This window comes from Periplaneta americana, unplaced genomic scaffold, assembly GCF_040183065.1.
Source record: "Periplaneta americana isolate PAMFEO1 unplaced genomic scaffold, P.americana_PAMFEO1_priV1 scaffold_22, whole genome shotgun sequence".
Taxonomy (NCBI): Eukaryota; Metazoa; Arthropoda; class Insecta; order Blattodea; family Blattidae; genus Periplaneta; species Periplaneta americana.
The window spans coordinates 2,640,337-2,659,826 of NW_027185503.1; the positions used below are offsets into that span (position 1 = coordinate 2,640,337).

Here is a 19,490-nt window from a genome sequence, read left to right on the forward strand (position 1 = left end):
TTTTTCTTTACAATTTAATTGTACAAGTTTGATTTAAAGAATACACCATGTAGCACCACCATAGATGCACACTTGTCTCGATGAATCTTGGAGTGTATATTTGCAGCACTTCTTGTTTTTCAACCATTATTTTATATAATTCTGGATTCCAGTGCTGAAGAGGTGGATAATTTTTGTTTATGAACATCAAACAAAATAGGCGGTAGGTACAGTAGGAACAGGAAGAGATGATCTAAGATCTGTATAGATCTCCACGTACAAAACTTAGGCACCCATATGCCGTATGGCTCCTTACAGACAAAATTTTCATTTCCCCATACGATTAATTAAAAAAAATTGTAGGTTCCATACGATATATAGCCTCGTGTGGCCTCCATGACAGCACTGGGGTCAGTTAGTTTAGGCATGTACACCTTGCATGTACAATCAAATGCATCTCCACAAAAAAATTCCTTATAAATTGAACGGTTTTCACTTCAGAAATCACAGGAACCGCTTCACCCAGGTAAGTAGTTAGCAGTTAATCATTTCAAAGCTCTTGTTATATTATGAAATAGCATCACACAATGCTGCCAAAATAAATGTTCCCAGTGTTAAAATTACAGAGTGTAAATTTCGCTTAGGACAGTTTTTGCTCTGGAAAATTAAAGGAAACGAACAGTATATCAAACCAGCAGCTGAGACACAAAGCACCTGAAATTCGAAAGTGGTTAAAAATTTTTATATTTCGTTCTTTCTTATTTACCAGCAACAGAAGTACCGATATCAGATTTTTTGCAGAGCTAATATCAGAGGCCCCTCCTATTAGAGAATGTTTTGAATATTATTATATTCTGGAAAACTACATTGACACATCAACCTCCCCTCCCCCCGCCTGAATTCTGGGCTGAAGCACGAATATTTCGAAATGTACAAACTACAGATGCGGCAGAATATTACCACAATGGTCTTCAGCAAGAATTTTGTAAGACATATCCAACTATCTTCATGGTCATTATATGTATTACAATAAAACATATACTACATGTGAAGTACCTACTAAAAATGAGAGAAATAGAAATGGGAAGGACAATAAAAAAAGTGGAATGGACAAACACTAAGAAACTATTCATCTTGGATCAGTATGAACAATAGGACACTTTTTTTTGGTGTTAGTGGTATAGAATATGAAATTAAGTTGCATCAATAAGTTTTTCGAGTTTAGCATTACTTTAAGTATTTATTGTCCCCCTGTTGGAAAGATGGAATTACTTTGTTTGAAACTTGATGAAATTTTATTGTACCTTAACTCAATTTATTAAGGTACAATAAAATTCAAAATAATAACTGCAGGCCATTTTAGAATAAATCTGTTGGATGTAAATTATTTCTTAATTTATTAGGACCATAAAGGTATTGTTACAAGCGATAGATTGAATCATTTTTATCTTAATAATTTAATGTAGGATGATTATTTCGGGAATTGTTATGCTCTAAATTGTGAGGATATTTTAATACTTTTTTAAAATATAAATTTGGAATATGTTTCCAGTTAGTAAAGAGTAATTCAGAGAGACAGAGGTCTCAAGCATATTTATTGACACATGCCAGAATTATTAAATATGAAAAAAAGAATTCTTGCACTAACATACTGTTTATAAAGTAACCAAATCTTAAGAAATACAGTATATGTACTGGTATTCTATATAAAGGCATAGGAGTGAATATAACTCTGTTTTAAGGAATTCCTATTTAATATTCCTGCTATAGGAACATGACAAAATAAATACAACGCAGCATGGAAGCTAATTCAACTCTTATCGAGTATTGTTGATGAGATGTGTTATGAAGGTAGACCGAATCATTCAATATAAATGTATAAATAGGACGAATAATAATAGATTAATTTCAGTGTATGTAGTATCAAAACTGAAAGCGGTAACTAGTCTATGAATGATGTCTTAACAAGTATAAATAAAATGGACTCTTGACAAGAGACACACATTTGGCTTCAGTAATAACTAGGACTTCAAGGAATTTATGGTAGCTCACCTGTCAGGCAAAACTCTGAATAGTCAGCATTGTCGAACTATAGAAGCACGATTAAAAAGTATTTTTTTCCCCACCCATTACATATGATTGCTTTTTTCAAGTCCCAGTAATAACATTATTAAATTAATTATCCCACATATTTGGGTGGTGCCTTTCTTTGTTTCTGACATAATTTATGAGAGTTTCTCTTTTACACTTCAATAGAGAAATACAACTTTCAGTGGACAATGAACGTGTAACTCTAATGGAACCACAGCATTAATGTTTTCTTCTTTTCTTTCATGCCCTTTAGTTTTTGTTGCAGATAATATCATGCTATTGGATAATTATACATGCACCTTTCTAATAAAATTGGCATATATTTCACTGGTCTCAGAAGTAAAATTAAATGTATAATAGCTTCTTGGTGCAAAATATTTACTGAAAATTATTGTAGGATTTGACTAGAAATGTCACTTCTCAGGCAAGGTTATTCGTGGATGACTGTATAATATACAGAAAAAATTAGTGATAAATCTTATATCACCGCCTTGCAAAACTAGCTTGACGTTATTGAAAACTGGACTACAACAAATAAAATTAAAATCAATGTGAGCAAAAGTAAATCAATATGTATCCTTCTGTAAAACACAAAATTAAATTCGTCTCATATACCAATTAAATGGATCACCAGTGTCACAAGTAAACACTTAGGTACTGTATATATTTTAGTAACAAACTGGTTGAAATAAGTCACTAATATTATAAGGATAGCCTGGAAAACACTACATTTCTTTATGCGTATTCTTAAGAAAGCTAACCGAAAGTCAAAAGAATTAATGTACATAACCCATGTTCGGTCCACTGCTGTGGAGTAATGGTAGGCACATCTGACCGTGAAATGAGTGGGCCCGGGTTCAAATCCTGATTGGGGCAAGTTACCTGGTTGAGGTTTTTCCGAGGTTTTCCCCAATTGTAAGGCGAATGTCATGTAATCTATGGCGAATCCTCAACCTCATCTCGCCAAATATCATTTCACTATCATCAATTCCATCGAGGCTAAATAACCTAGTAGTTGATACAACATCGTTAAATAAACAATTTAAAAAAAGACGTCAGATAAGCAGAGGAAGTTACAAAAGCTTGTAGTGGCGAAGAATTTAAAGCGTCTGTGTTGTTAAAAAAAAAAAGGGAAGTACTACAAATGGCAGAAAAAGTGGATAGCTTATATTGATGTATTTGTTACGTGACATTACACAGGAGATAGCACCACATATAGTTGTAAACAACCGTGGATATTTTAAATCTGAAAGTGTACTTTAATGTAATTTTTTTTTTATTGGGTTATTTTAAGACGCTGTATCAACATCTAAATTATTTAGCATCTGAATGATATGAAGGTGAAATGAGTCCGGGGTCCAGCACCGAAAGTTATCCAGCATTTGCTCGTATTGGGTTGAGGGAAAACCCCGGAAAAAACCTCAACCAGGTAACTTGCTCCGACCGGGATTCGAACCCGGGCCACCTGGTTTCGCAGTCAGACGCGCTGACCGTTACTCCACAGGTGTGTAATCAAGTGTTGCTTTGTATAATAAGAACTGTAGACACAGTGTATACGGTAAATCTCTATATGCATTTGAAAAGATTAGTAATCAACTTGACAGAAATGTTCGTGTGTCATAATATAATTTGTAATATTTTATTTGTTAATGGCACTGTTATTTTTATTAAAGTATGCGATTTAGCAGTTACATGTACTTCACAAATGTCTCAATTGTTTAAAAAACAATTAAATGCATTTATGACATTTGGCACAATAATATGAACATTTTCCATTTTGGTAATAAATTAAGTGGCAAGAAAATGTTCATGTGTCACACCATATAATATTTAATATTTTTTACATTATTAATTATTCCTTTTCATTATGATTTTCTGTTTATATTTTGGAATGCTTACGTTAAAAAACAGTGATGTGTCTTTCATGAACTCCTAAGTATTTGATTAAGTATCCTGTGAAGATCATAGTTCGAAAATGTTACGTGTGTGGCTATGGAATGACCCATCAGTATTGTTAGTATTGTTACAAATTACAAAACCTGAAACTGTTAGAACGGGATCAGGAGTAGTGACAAAAAATGTAATGTTGTAGGCCTACATCAACATGACTATTTTAATCCAGTTTCTAATAGTTTTTAAGGTTTGAAGGCCTTTTGAGGTAAACAGTATTGAACATGTGAGGGAAGGGCTATTTCTTGGTAATGGATTAGGCCTGTATATTTTATAATATTATTAACTATATATTGTTAAAGTACCTAGTAAATATCGTAATATGTATATTATATAATACTGTAAACGAGACAATATCACAGGCTGCAAACTAGATTATTCTTGTTTTTGTATAATTATACGAACAAGTCTGAAATAAACAAGACTACATTGGTTAGGTTAGGATAGGATTACTTATATATTGTAATCAGGCTATATGCACAAATTTTCCAATATACTACTATCGTAACTAAATAGGTAATGTTAACATTAATTTTCATAAGTTTTTGTGGTGCAAATTAAAATAATTCAAAGTAAAGTATAACTTAACTCCGACAACATTATAATTATGAACGTCAAATTCTCTTTTTTTATTTATTTTTCAGTGTTTAGTCCCTTATTTCCCATTGTTCTTTGGATTTATCATTAGTGAAATATCAATTAACGGATAAATTATGTTATACACTCAGTTGATAATATAAATAATATTCACGACAAATATATAAAAACAGAAGAGATAACGAATCATAATTTAGCCCACCGATAACTTTATAACATGGTCTAAAAATTCTAGGTAGATTGGCTTTGCGCGAGACTCTGCATTGTATTCTATTCAATACAAAGGCGTACTTTATCTTATCTCTCCGCTTCGCCCACGTGACAACTATAATTAGAACTCCCTCATTCCGAACTTGCCTAGGTCATATAGGCCAATAATATTTATCCATGGTCATCAATTGTCGACAGTACATACCGTTGCTTACGAGAATATCTCGTAAGCAAGAAATAATCGATTTAGACCGACCAGACCGGTTCAGAGTTCGTGTCTCGTGATGGTGTTGGTCATTGTGCCATCTGTTGACGATTATTGAACTACATCAAGCCGGCCTCGACTGCAAACCCTAAAGCCTATATAAAAGAGCTATCTGTTAGTATATATGATCTAGGCCACAACTTAGAAACGTTGCTTTCGGCCTGTGTGAATAAGGGAATAATTTTAGCTGTACTTCATACTTTGAGTTTTTGTCACACCATTCTGATATTTCAGGAAGAAAGAATGAATTTAACGATATCGTACTGCAGGCACTAAATCTTTGCAAACCACCATTTTCATTCCACCTCGTAGGTGGAGATAGTTCGCGAAGTGAAGTGATGGTATGAAGATGGGGCGAAAACCGAAATAACATTTCCTCGTATCGTGAAATACGTAGCTGTGAGTTTTATTTAAATAATTATTATATTTTTAAGTCTTAGAAGAAGTCTTCAGTGAAATCGGAAATTATTGCAACACCGTGTGTGTTGCAGTTTGCCTATTTCATTGATTCACATTAAGAGAAAGTTAAAGTAATAATTATATTATTTACTTCACTGTATTATATTGCCGTCCACAATGTCCTACAACTAAATAATATAACAAATATTATAATAATCTTACATCAATACTGCAAAATAATAATAATAATAATAATAATAATAATAATAATAATAATAGTATTATTATTAATATTATTATTATTATCTATATAAATATATGTTATAATTAAAGAGTTTTATTTTATCTTGTTGTTGCAATGACCTTAAATTGATTTTCGCGCCCAAGAAAATTTGGTAAAAGAAATATTGTGTTCTGCTGTTACGCTATGATAGATAAGCATATGACATTATTTGAAAATCTGATACCTTATTCAATACAAATAAACGTAATTTTGAAAGTGGCATGCGAGATTGTACGAAAATTATCACCACAGAAAAAAAACTCTCGTTATGAAAATAATTGTGGGGTTAAATTCTTTCAGGATATAAAAGCGAGAAGGCCTACATTAAGTACATACTCGTATTATTATTTTCTTGGTAAATAGCCTATGTAGTTCACAAAAGATCGACAGGTGCATATATATATATATATATATATATATATATATATATATATATATATCTCTTGATGTAAAATAAGGTTTAGGTGCGAACACCTATCAACAGATGCATAGTTTTACTGAGCTGCTTATATTTACGTATAGAAGAAAAATGAGAAACGAACAAGGAGAATATAAAGAGAACAAGGCGAATACAGAGGCAAAAGGAAAATAAGTGAAGAAAAAGGAGAATACAAGCAGAAGGACGATGTAAATACAAGAAGTATAAGAAGAGAATATAGGGAGAACAAATGGAGCAAAAGGAAAGCAACCGGGATACAAGAACAACCTGAGAAATGCAAGGAAAACAAAGGGAATCCTAGAACAACAAGGGGAATACAAGGAGAACAAGGGAAATAGAAGAAGAACATAGGGAATGCAAGTAGAACCAGGGGAATAGAAGAAGAACAAGGAAAAGACAAGGAGAACAATAAAAATACAAGGAGAACATGGGGAATTCAAAGCGAACAAGGGAATTATGGGAAGAATATGGAGAATGCGAGGAGAATAGGAAAATACGAGGAGAATACGGAGGATACGAGAAGAACATGGGAGATGCAAAGAGAACAAGGGAAATACAAGGAGAACATGGAAATTCGAAGAGAACAAGAGAGCCACCGCCGTGGCTCAGTCGGTTAAGGCGCTTGCCTGCCGGTCTGAACTTGCGCTGGAGCACGGGTTAGATCCCCCCTTGGCCTGATTACCTGGTTGGGTTTTTTCCAAGGTTTTCCCCAAATGTAAGGTGAATGCCAGGTAATCTATGGCGAATCCTCGGCCTCATCTCGCTATCACCAATCTCATTGACGCTAAATGACGTAGTAGTTGATACAGCGTCGTTAACTAACCAACTAAAAAAAAAGAGAACAAGAGGATTATGAGGCGAACAAGGTGACTACGGAAAGAATGGGGGGAATGCGAGGAGAATAGGGAAAATACGAGGAGAATACAGGGAATACGAGGAGAGCACGGGAGATACAAGGAGAACAAGAGAAATATACTTGCCTCAAAAACATGACGGCCTCTCTTCTTGGAATTGGTAATCTCTCATAAACCCCCATCCTCTACTCAACTCCTAGCCGTGTGGCAGAAATACAATAGATCCCAGCATTGCCAAATTTAGCAGTCATTGCCTCTACCTGTTGGGTTTCACCCGTTCTCAGTGTCTTTTTAGACATTTGTCGACGTGTTGTTTTATACCGTTGTGCACTTCAATATGTGTAATTTATTCCGGCCATGATTAATGAGTGTTGGAGCAGATGATCCACAGTCAGGCCTCCTGTTTCACCTGAAGAACACGACAAGAACAAATAACACCATCGAAGAAAACAGAATATCTTATTTGCAGAGGAGCGTAGCTATTAAAAACAAAGTGTTAAAATTGTGTCTAACATTAGAAATTCTATCCATAGAGTAATCGAAAATTGAGGCAGATTGATAAGTAGAAATCTTAATCACTTAACATCGGATGCACCGGCGGAGTTGGTAAAAAAAAATATATATGGGGCATAGAAATTAAGAATTACGCTTCACCAACTAAAGAGGGAATAAACTAAAACAGAATTCGGTAAGATAAACGATTTTATGCGTGATGTACTTCGTCGAACAATATGTGAACAGTACGCGAAAGAGATATCACCAACAGCAAATAAACTTGCGGAAATATTCTGGCCTGATTTGTACATTATCTTTAAGAATGCAGAAAAAATTTCATTCAATTCTATCCAGCACTTTCGGAATTACCAGGAAAAGGGTTTTTAAGGAATATAGTGTGTGAAGAAGAAAAAAAAGCTCATGCCGTTTTCCACGCAACAGCTATTGTAGCCAATGCCGCACTTTACATTAAAAATCATAACTTCAGAACTAATACAGAGCCACTGGCGTAGCTCAGTTGGCTGAGTTGACTGCCGATCCGAAGTTGCACTCGGGTATGGGTTCAGTTCCCGCTTTGGCTGATTTATCTGATTGGGGTTTTTCTGAGGTTTTTCTCAACAGTAAGGCGAATGTCAGGTAATTTATAGCGAATCCTCGGCCTCATCTCGCCAAATACCATTTTGCTATCACCAATCGCATCGACACTAAATAACCTAGTAATTGATACAGTGTCGTTAAATAACTAAAAAAAACTAATATAGGTTGTTTTACCTGAATTAACTTCAATAGTTAGTGTAGAAATTTAAATTTTATATTAGGCCTATATTTTACATAACGGAATTTTAAGGTATAAGAAGTGTACATGCCCCCTTAATTAATTCAGTCCTATTTCGTATCTTATAATGATCCTTAGGCCTATAGAAAATTTGCATAGAATCAGCAACTAAACTGGCAGAGAAACAAATATATTCTTTTGTGCTTTAATATGATTTTCGTGTTATGAAAAAATGATGTGAAAGGAATACATTTATCCATGATTGGTATCTAAACTGGTCTTTATTTCACCGTCCTTAGGAACGTAGACAATGACATTATTCACAGCAGTGCTTAAAAGTTTTATAACTTACAGCAGTGAATTAAATGTTTTTAAATCACTCTCTACATGACAACAACATATTAGGATAGTTAAAATGAATATATATGAACTTTTTCGCCAACAATACATTACAAAGAAAAGACTACAATTTAAAATTAAATTTACATACCAGTAATGAATAAAATATTGTATAGCACACTAGAGTAAACAGATTTTATGCACTCGTGGAAATTATCACCCAAGGCGAAGCGGATAAAATCTAATTTTACTCTCTTGGACTATAAATTGCTACATTACACCACACGAACACAACCTCACAGGAAACAAAACAAGAGGCGCCAAGACCAACAACGACCAGTTCTGAGGATGACCCATAAAAGGTCGAAACATGTAAACAAGGTACGATAGAATTTAACACAAGGAAGTCATATAATACATATTCCGAATATAAATTGCTATTCAATGATCACAGTTTCCGAAAATTTTACCAGTGAAACATCCTTAATTAAGTATAAAATTCTGGAACTTCAATAACATGAGAATTTAACACTTATTACAGGCTATAATTCTGCATTTCTTTGTTTATTTAGGCAAAACATGTTAGTGAAAATATAAATATACAGTGTTTTTAAAATAAGTTTGTTCATTTTTATACCAATTTTGTTTTAGTAATTATAAATTAAGGTATATTTACAAAGATAATATAGTCTCGCTGAAAATCGCGATTTCATGGAACACAGTTTGAAAAACGTTCGCAAATCACAATGACTTCAAGAATTGCCAACTCGGCTAAGGGTTTATCCCTTGCGCGTGCCTGCAATTACCTGGTGAAGGGTATGAGGGAAGGTCGTCATGTTTTCGTGCGAAGTATACAAGGAGAAGAAGGGAAATTCGAAGAGAACATAGTGATTACGTGGCGAACAAGAGGATTACGGGAAGAATAGGGAGAATGCGAGGAGAATAGTGAAAATTCGAGGAGATTACGAGGAATCTGGGAGAGCAAAGGAGAACAAGTAAAATATAAGGAGAACAAGTTAAATAAAAGGAAAACAAGAGGAATACAAAGAGAATAAGGAGAATTCGAAGAGAACATGGTGATTATGAGGCGAACAAGAGAATTACTGGAAGAACAGGGGGAATGCGAAGATAATAGGAAAAATACGAGGAGAATACGGAGATATGAGAAGAATACGGGGACTACAAGGAGAACACGGGAGATACAAGGAGAAGAAAGGAACTACAAGAATAATATGGGAAATTCGAAGAGAAGAATGTTATTACGGGAAGAATAGGGGAATGCGAGGAGAAGAGAGAAAATATAGGGGGAAAACGGAAGATACAAGGAGAACCGGGAGAGAAAAGGAGAACAAGGGAAATACAAGAAGAACATGCGAAATTCGAAGAGATTAAGGGGATTACAAGGCGAACATGGGGACTGCGGAATGCGAGCAAAATATGGAGGATATGAGGAGAATACGGGGGATATGAAGAGAATATGGGGATACGAGGAGAACACGGGAGATACAAGGAGAACAAGGGAAATACAAGGAGAACATGGGAGAGACCAGGAGAACAAGGAAAATATAATGAAAACATGGAAAATTCGGAGTACGTGAGGAATTCGAAGAGAACAAGGGGATTATTAAGAGGCGAACAAGGGGATTACGGGAAGACTAGGGGCAATGAGAGGAGAATAGGGAGGATACGAGTAGAATTCGAGGAGAATTGGGAGGATACGAGTAGAATTCGAGGAGAACACAGGACATAAATGGGAAATACAAGGAGAACATGGGAAATTCGAAAACAAATTGGGGATTATGAGGCGAACAAGGGGAGGAGGTGGAATGCGAGGATAATAGGAAAATACGAGGAGAATACGAAAGATACGAGAACACGGGAGATTCAAGGAGAACATGGGAAATACAAGGAGAACAAGGGAAATGCAAGGAGAACATGGGAAATTCCAAAAGAACATGGCGAATTCGAAGAAGAATGTGATTACGGGAAGAATAGGGGGAATGCAAGGATAATAGGGAAAATACGAGGGGAATATGGAGGATACTAGTAGAACACGGGAGACATAAGGAACAAAGGGAAACGTAAGGGGAAAATGAGGAATTCGAAGGGAACAAAGGGATTACGAGGCAAAGAAAGGGATTACGGGAGGACTAGGGGGAACGTGAGGAGATTAGGGAAAATACGAGAATATTGGTGGGATACGCGCACAACACCTTGCCACACCTCATACATTTAGAATTCACTACGTTTACACCTCAGACACAAACAACAAAGTAGGTTAAGGAAAATACCATACTTTTTCTTCCTATTCTTCTCCTCTGCCTTCGTCTCCTTCTTCTTCTCCTTCTCAACTCTGAGTTCCTTTTCTGCTTCATAGTTCATAAACTGTATTTCTGCAAATAGCAAAATGAACTTGATCATTAAGCATGCATTCACTGGCTTTCATTGAATGTCATATTAATAGAGTGAGGATTCATAGGCTAGTCATGCAAAAATATTCTGTACATGTACATAGGGTAAGTTTGCATATATTGCACCACTTTAGCATTTATAATTTTTATTGAACAATACAATTTTTATTTTCTGCATTCCTTTACAGAAATACATTCCCAGAATATTTACCTTTCATGTAAAAAAGAATCCTTGAATTTGATTTAATATTTCTGAAGTAGAATGACATTTTCGAAACACTTGTCAATGGTGCCATTTAGGCAGCTAGTTTCCTAAATAGCACCTGTGGTTTCTTAAATCGCACCTCATTAACTGCAGGGAACAGGATGAAGAAAAGCTTTTAATATTGAATATATTGAACAATATTTAATATGAATAATGTGATAAATGCAAATTACAAGTTTATTGAAATTAATGAAAGAGAATAACGCACCTTCAAATGAAATTGAAAAAATAGAGCATAAATTACCTAACATTTAAACTTTCTGAATGCGTTTTTTATTGTTACACTTTTTCCATGTGCTTCACCAGGTAGTTCAAACTGTAAACTGAGTCACCTTTTCTCCACGATTATCTCGAAGCCACCTAAGAACTGCTTCATGATTTAGCTGTCTGAAATGGTTTGAAGATAGAAACATCTAAAGGCTGGGCCTCTGAGTATTATGACGAGGAAGCTGAAATAGGAGCACATCATTTTCCCGACATAATCTAGCTTCTAAATTTTTGGAATGGTTCGTATAGGTTTTTCTATGGCAGGTTTGAGTAGCAAATAAAATGTTTGAGCTCTTCGACAAATAGTTCACTGTTGATGTAACCTGAATCAGAGCAAACAAATAACGATCCTAGAAGAATACCAGCTGATAATGTAGGATGCACTGTTTGACGTCTAAAAATTTTCATAGGTGGCACAAAATATCTGGTGCACTTGTACAACATACACTTGTTGTATTAACGCCCTTTTCACCACTTGATATTGCACCCACCTGTTGCATTCCTCGTTCAGTTAAAATTTTTTGGCCTTCTTTTGTAAGGCTAGAATTGCTACAGTTGCTCATATCGTACAGGTGCGAATTAGGCACCTACAAAGTGGTGCGAATTAAGAAACTACGTCATAAGTTATTATTTCCTTCATTCTAGCCTATAATCACCACATGTTCGAAAATCGTACTAAGTTAAATATTCTTTAATATTTCTTTTAACCAATAACATCTTAAGATTATGGATTCCTTTGCAAACAAATCCGTTATTTAGTTACAAAATGTTAGGTAAATATACATCCACCTGAGCGATTATATTAAATACTCTATCACCACGTTGCTAGCACAAAGAAGTGGCAGAAATCAAGTGACATGGTGGACGTTCATATGGTAGATTGTAACAATACCACTAGATGCTACAATACTACAGTAACTTGTTTTAAACTAGTAGTGGTGCCATTTAGGAAGTGATGTGATTTATGCTACTCTACCCCATGTTTGCACATTTCAAGCGCTCTTCTATGTAAAAGACTGTAGAGCATACAGTGTAGTAATTTTCAGGATTTTCTGTCAGAAAGCTCCAAATTAGCATACTTCGGAAAAGTATTATATTTTGGATTGTTTATTTTTTTTTTTGTTAATTTTACTCGATGGCAAAACATCCTTGCATATTATATTAAGGGTAGGTATGGAGAAGCTCAAACAACTACTCTCTGCCTTTGTTCCTCTGCAGTACTGCGCAACAAGAAGCATTTCCAAACACCCCTATGTACCTGACTTAAAAACCAATAACCATCTTTTCTCTGTTGGCACGGCAGCAGTCTGATTGTCGGGTGCGTGATATTGTATTATGTGTGCAGATTGTGTGAATCTGTTCGTAAGCCTCCTGGAAAATTATTCCAAGTAGTAGAATCCTAACAGAACACGTTAACTTTCCCACGCACAAGGGACCACTGTGAAGACAAAACTGGACATGGTACTGTCGAAATACCTTGGTTACAGCACTGTGCTCAACGTAGAAAATAACGAGAAAATGTGGTGTGCGTGAACCTGAATCTTACAATATCACACTTTGTACACAAACATTTTGTCAGTAACTTCACGTGATGTTAAACGATAAGTTTTAGCATTGAAAAATCTCCTTGTAAGAAGCAAATTATGACAACAGATAAGCTTCAAATGCTGTTGGCTGTGTTTTGTAACCAGATGAAGTAAGGTAAACAAAGAAATGAAGTGCACATATTGGATCTTGGTGCAAAATGCCTGGTATATCGTTCTCATTTTTTACAATAGTAGTAAACTCTAGTTAAATTGGATTTTGCTTGTTTTTGCAAATGTCTTGTTTTATTATGCACATTTGGAGACTTTGTGTATAAATCCTGGCCTTACTTATGAGTGTATGTTTGGGAAGTTTCTCCAGGCAGAGTACCAATTTAAAGGACCACAACTCGACTCCTTTTAAACCCTAGTTCATCCTTCACATCACTTCTCATGTACCGTGCTAGGTCTTTCGCCTCTCTGTTAGTATCACACCTGGCTAAACAAGCTTTCTGTGGGTATGACAGTGATCCACGTCAATGTGGTAAATGCTGGAAAAACACAAATAATATATAACTTATTCCAAGGTAACCGCAAATTTCATAATCCCAATGTAAATATGAAATAATAATCAGCTACAAATAAAGTAAAATATAAAATCAACATGATCTTATGTGTATCATTTAAAATCCTTGACTCACGTCCTAGATCATATATGTAACAGATAACTCCTCGCTACGTTAAAATCGGCAGCACTTTGAAGATAACAACCGCCAGGATCGCCACCCGTCCGCCGTAAACGAACACGAGATGGCAGCGCAGTCGCTAGTGCAATTCAAATGGGAATGATGACGTGACTCCTTATGTAACAACTAGATGGCAGCGTAGTAAACCTGACAAAAGTTGTTAACCTCAAAGCCTATAAGCCCGACATATCTGTTACATATATGATCTAGGCTCACGTCAGGAAGAAGGGAGTTAGACTTGTGACACTTCTTCTGTGCACTGGGCCGATATCAGAGCAGTGGAGATTTGCCTCGCTACATCTTCAAATATATATCACATAAATTATCCTACCTGTCGAAGGTGCAGGCCTGCCTAGCCAGGAATAGAACAAAGTGCCGCTCGCTTGTTGCGGCCCTATACTGTACCATCTGCACACGCACTTACACACTCTACTGTTACCGCACATTAAGTTCATTTAACATGTACAGCATTTCAGCGTCACTTCGTAGCAATGCCGCATTGTGTCTTTGGTCCAGGGAAAATATAATGCGTTGTTGTAATGGAGTGGCGGGAGTGTGTTTTTCATAAAGACGAGTATTTTCCGTAGACCAAAAATACAACAGGGATTTCCTAAAAAATAGAAGTGATGTACTACGTATTTACCAATTTAACTTTTTACTTTTCGAAACATCAATCAACCACTACTACTAAAAAGACTTGATCGACCACTTTAACGTTTCATTGCGCTTTAGGATTTAGGTTTAAACATAAGCGCAGCTTTGGCTACTACCGACCCACGGCTATAAAGCATTCAGTATTGTTAATGAAAAGTGAAATTCAATAAAAAATTGTAAGAGAAATATTACTACAGGAAAACGAAGTAACTTATTAATGTGTAGGGCCCGGATTTTTAGGTTTTTAAAAAGACCATTTTAGGTTCTTGGAATAGGTGAAATATGCTTTTTTTTTTTTTAAGGTTTTATGCCCAACCTTTGAAAGGGGTCGGAAAAAATGCCAGATCGTTAAAAATGTATTCTTACAGTTATTCTTAAAAAATAAGTATATATTTATTACGGTAACATAGGCCACGAAACTGGCCTTTTCAAGAACCAAACTGTTTATCAAAATTTATAACATTCGAAATTTTTGTTCGTTCCTCTTTAACATTGGTTGTAGTTTGAATAAATTATTATAACAATTAACATTTTACCTAATATAATTTGCCTTGATATGACTACATAAACTTCAATTTTCAATAGATAAAAGTACAGTACAGACACTACTTTTGAATTATGTCAGAGGCGGCTTTTCAGGTGAATCAAGTGAAGCACAACTTCACATAGAAATTTAAAAAAATTAAAAAGTTCACTTTAGGTTCACTGTACATCACAATGCGACTTATTTTATATGATATTTATGTTTATATACATTCAAAAATCGCGCCACACTGAAGAATTAACGAACGTAGTGCCGGTGAATCCACTTTTTGCGTTGCGACTTTCTATTTCGCTTGCTTCGTAGCAACAAGACTCCGATACGTTTAAGTTCTGCGCTGGTGAAGCGAGCTCCATTCTTATCCTGTTAGTGTTTCACTCAGCTGTGGTTACCATGGAAACGAGCCTAAACCCCTCGCCCCCCCAACAACAGTTAGGATCATGGCTTTGTACAGACGTGAAATAGTAAAAGAGACGAATTCACAACGTTCTGCCAATCAACAACAAGGGGACAAATCAGAGTACCCAACTCTAACAATGAAAATTACAGAAATTTAAAAGCGTACAATTAATTTCGCCCATAGGAAGTATATAATAAGTTAATATGTTCGTACTTTTTAAAACTGGTTTGCAGCAAGCACGAGTCTTGAGGAGAGTGAAAATATAATATAAGAGGAATTGAAAAAAAAACTTGGTTATGTTGTTAGCATTGTACTACTGTAGCCTATATACAAAGTTAAATTTTTCCGCGGTTACGTGAGCGAGTGTGCATAAAGATCGCATTGTGATTAGGTCATTAGTTTCTCGACTGTTCTTATTAGGCCTACATTAGATATTATTTTTAATTTAAGAGTAATATTCATAGAATCAGTGTGCTTTAGGAATTTAGTGCTGTTTATATTATCAGTAAATGGAAACTGTGTAATACTTGTGACATGGAACCACACAACGATATTGTGTGTAGTGTTTTAGAAACTCAGTTTTCCCTTTGGACTGATGAAGATAAGAAGGATGTGTTGGTTAAAGGAAGGCCGACTCCTGTACTGGATATAAACAAAAATAAAGTAAATCCATCTACTGGAAAAAGTTACACTAAACACTTCAACAATGCTTGGTATAGTGATAATTCATGGCTGTGTGGGAGTGCATGTTTAAATAAATTATTCTGCTGGCCGTGCCTTCTCCTTGGCGTCAATAAACACAATTGGAATAAGGTAGGATTCTCAGATTTTTTCAATATATCCCGTAGGCTTCGCAAGCATGCAGATTCGGCGGAACACCTAAAATGTGCGCTAGGACTCTAGCGGCTTGAAAAAAATCTTAACACAATTGCCGATGTTCTGCATGAAAGTTCTAGGTTTTACATCACACAGTTCAATGGAACTGTCAGATTAAACAGACTCATCATGCATATTGTTATTGATACAGTTCTGTATTTGAGTAAACAAGAGCTGGCCTTTCGTGGCCACGATGAAAGCGTTACTTCTTTGAATCGCAGCAATTTTAAAGAACTCCTTAATCTATTAATTTCAAGAAGTTCCCAGGAAATTCAAGATCACTATTCAAAAATCAAACATGTTTTTAGTAGTGAATCTAAAACAATTCAAAATGAAGTTATAGAATGCATTTCTGAACTGATAGATGACATGTAAGAACTGAGATAAAGGAATCAGATTTCTTTTCTGTACAAATCGATGACACAACCGATATTGCTCAAAAGTCACAGTGCTGCATCATAATAAGATTGCTAAATTCAGATGCTGAACTAGTAGAACGATTCTTAGGATTTTACGATGTGAGTTCAAATTGGTCATCAGAAACATTATTCCAGCTGGTTGACTCAGTTTTAGAGCAGTTGGCCAGTGCTATGATGGAGCTAGTGTAATGGTTGGCCATTTAAATGGCCTGCAGAAGAAAGTTAAAGACGTGGCCCCCCCAAGCTATTTTTGTACACTGCTTAGATCATCGCCTGAACCTTGTTCTGAAACAGAGTTGCAAACAAATACAAAAGTGTTGGATATTTTTTTCTAACATAAGCGGAATACCACCATTCTTCCACCACTCTGCTAAGAGAACTTACTTACTGGATACAAGTGTAGGAAGACGTATACCTATAGTGGTAGATACACGTTGGTCCTCCAATTCCAGACTTCTCCGAGTAATTGTTGAAAACTGGGATAATATGAAATCTGTATTTGAAGAAATAATGGAAGACCCAGAATCTGATGAGACTGCAGTGCGTCTTTCAGAGGGATATTTAAATAACATGAATGATTTTGAATATGCATTTTTTTGCTTTGTGTTTCATTAACTTTTTGAGCTTACTACTATCCTTTTTGATATTCTACAAAAGAAGTTCTTAGATATCGCGTATTGCACTGCAGCAATACAAAACACGTGCAGTGTTGTCAGCAGCAAAAGAAGTGAGGATTCTTTTGCAAAAATATTTGAAATGGCGCATGAAAATGGTGACATCTCTGCAAGAAAGTACAAGAATCTAACAAATGAGCAATTGTATGATAGTTATAAGATATTATATTACGAAATAATTGATAACATTCTAATGCAGATGAATATCAGGTTTCAAGATATAAACAAACTCAAATTTGTTGCTTTGATTGATACTTCAAAATTCGAAGTGTATTCAAAAAAGTTTCCGAATAGTGAGCTAAACTCATTACATGAACATTATCCAGCATTGTTCCCAAGAATGTCGCGTCTTAAAGCCGAACTTGAGTTGCTTTACTCTGACAGTCAGTACAAAAATATCCCCATTCAAAATGTTGTTAAATTATTGCGGGAAAATGAAGTTCACAAAGATGTCTTTAGTGAAACGTATAAGCTACTTTCACTAATTATGACAGTACCATCAACAAGTGTGTCCGCGGAAGGAAGTTTTTCTTCCTTGAATCGAATTAAAAACTATTTGCGTAGTTCCATGTCACAACAAAGACTCTCGTCACTCGCAAATATTTCCATGCAGAAGGAAATTGTGAACAAAATTATGAAGAATCAACCTTTCTACGATGATGTGACTGATAAATTCGCTGCCATGAAGAACAGAAGGACTCAACTTGTCTTCAAAAAAATAGGTATGATTACGTATTACTGTTAATTTTTTATTATTTTATTATTACTAGGCCTATCATCATCATCATCATCATCATCACATCACATCAATGTCACGTATTTTTAATAAACCGGCACTTAATATACTTAGGCTTATGTACATGATTTATGTTGTTATAAAATTAAAAATCGACCTAACACTGCTTCACGTACTTTTTACGTCACGAGCCGCCACTGAATTATGTTTGTTCAAACTTTATCATGAATTATTTTAAAATGTAACAAACAAACAAAACAGGTTCTAATTTCAAAAGTTCGCCAGTAAATGGCAGCAGTCACCTTTGCCTCAGAATATTTGTCCAGAAATTTCCGAGCCATAGTTAATCAAGTCATTAAAGCGTTGCGCCAATTACGTATTTCTATCTTATAAATTTTTAATTTGAAGATGGATTCTGATTCAGAAGAGGCTTTTGCCATTCTAGTATCATCTTGATATTCAAGTTAACCTTGATGGAATTTACCGACACATTCAAAACCTCAGGTCCATGGTATTTTAGATTTCAGGTGAAAAGGACCCTCAGCAATAAAATTGATGATTCGGACATAGTGACACATACAAAATCTTGTTTGGCCTTTCAGAACCATTACCGCAGGAAAAATAATCATGACAGAAAGTATTTCAAAACAAATTTGAATATGAGAGAAATGTGGGATTTGTACTGTATAAATTGTGAGTGTGAATACAAAGAGTCTCAGAAGCAGAAGTTTTACTATCATACGGTATCTTTTCATACAAATTTAACTTACATTTTAAACCTCCTGCTAAGAATACATGTAGTCCACGTGACCAAATGGAACTTCACATACAAGCCGAAAGTGATCCTGATGTGCGTGAAAAGTTACAGGCCTAGAAAAATTTGCACCTGCTCAAAGCTAATCAAGTTATAAATATACTTAAAACTGATGAAGCTACAGTTCAGAAACGTGCTATGTTCCCACGTTTGACGTAAAAGTAGCACTCCAGTACCCTAATTGACGACATCCTTAGTGTATTACAATAGAAAATGTACATATACAATTTCGGTATCCACTCACTAAACAATCAGAATGGTTACATGTACGTGTGAAATGAAACCGAAGATGGCAGAGTATCCCAAGGGGTAGCGGCCGACCTCGTGAAACACATCAAACATAAAGCCAAAAATCATATTCGTAAATCTCTACTCAAACTTATGTACAGGACAAAATGGAAACATAAAGCTGTCTGCTACATTACCACTTTCATTTCTCTCAGACCCTAGATAACCATCGCAGTTGATAAAGCGTCGTAAAATAAACA

At 35.3% G+C, this 19,490-nt stretch overlaps 1 protein-coding gene across 7 annotated transcripts in view; it reads right to left on the reverse strand.

Annotated features, from left to right (window-relative positions):
- LOC138693814 (uncharacterized) overlaps nt 1-19,490 on the reverse strand; it is a 38,056-nt gene that overhangs the window by 9,331 nt on the left and 9,235 nt on the right. For 4 of the 7 annotated variants that reach the window (XM_069817618.1, XM_069817616.1, XM_069817619.1 and 1 more), the window contains one exon: nt 10,973-11,069. In XM_069817618.1, the coding sequence (XP_069673719.1) occupies nt 10,973-11,069 (97 nt within the window). Of the gene's footprint in view, nt 1-7,193; nt 7,477-10,972; nt 11,070-19,490 lie in introns of all 7 variants that reach the window. The other 3 variants (XM_069817621.1, XM_069817623.1, XM_069817622.1) reach the window with 1 other exon arrangement.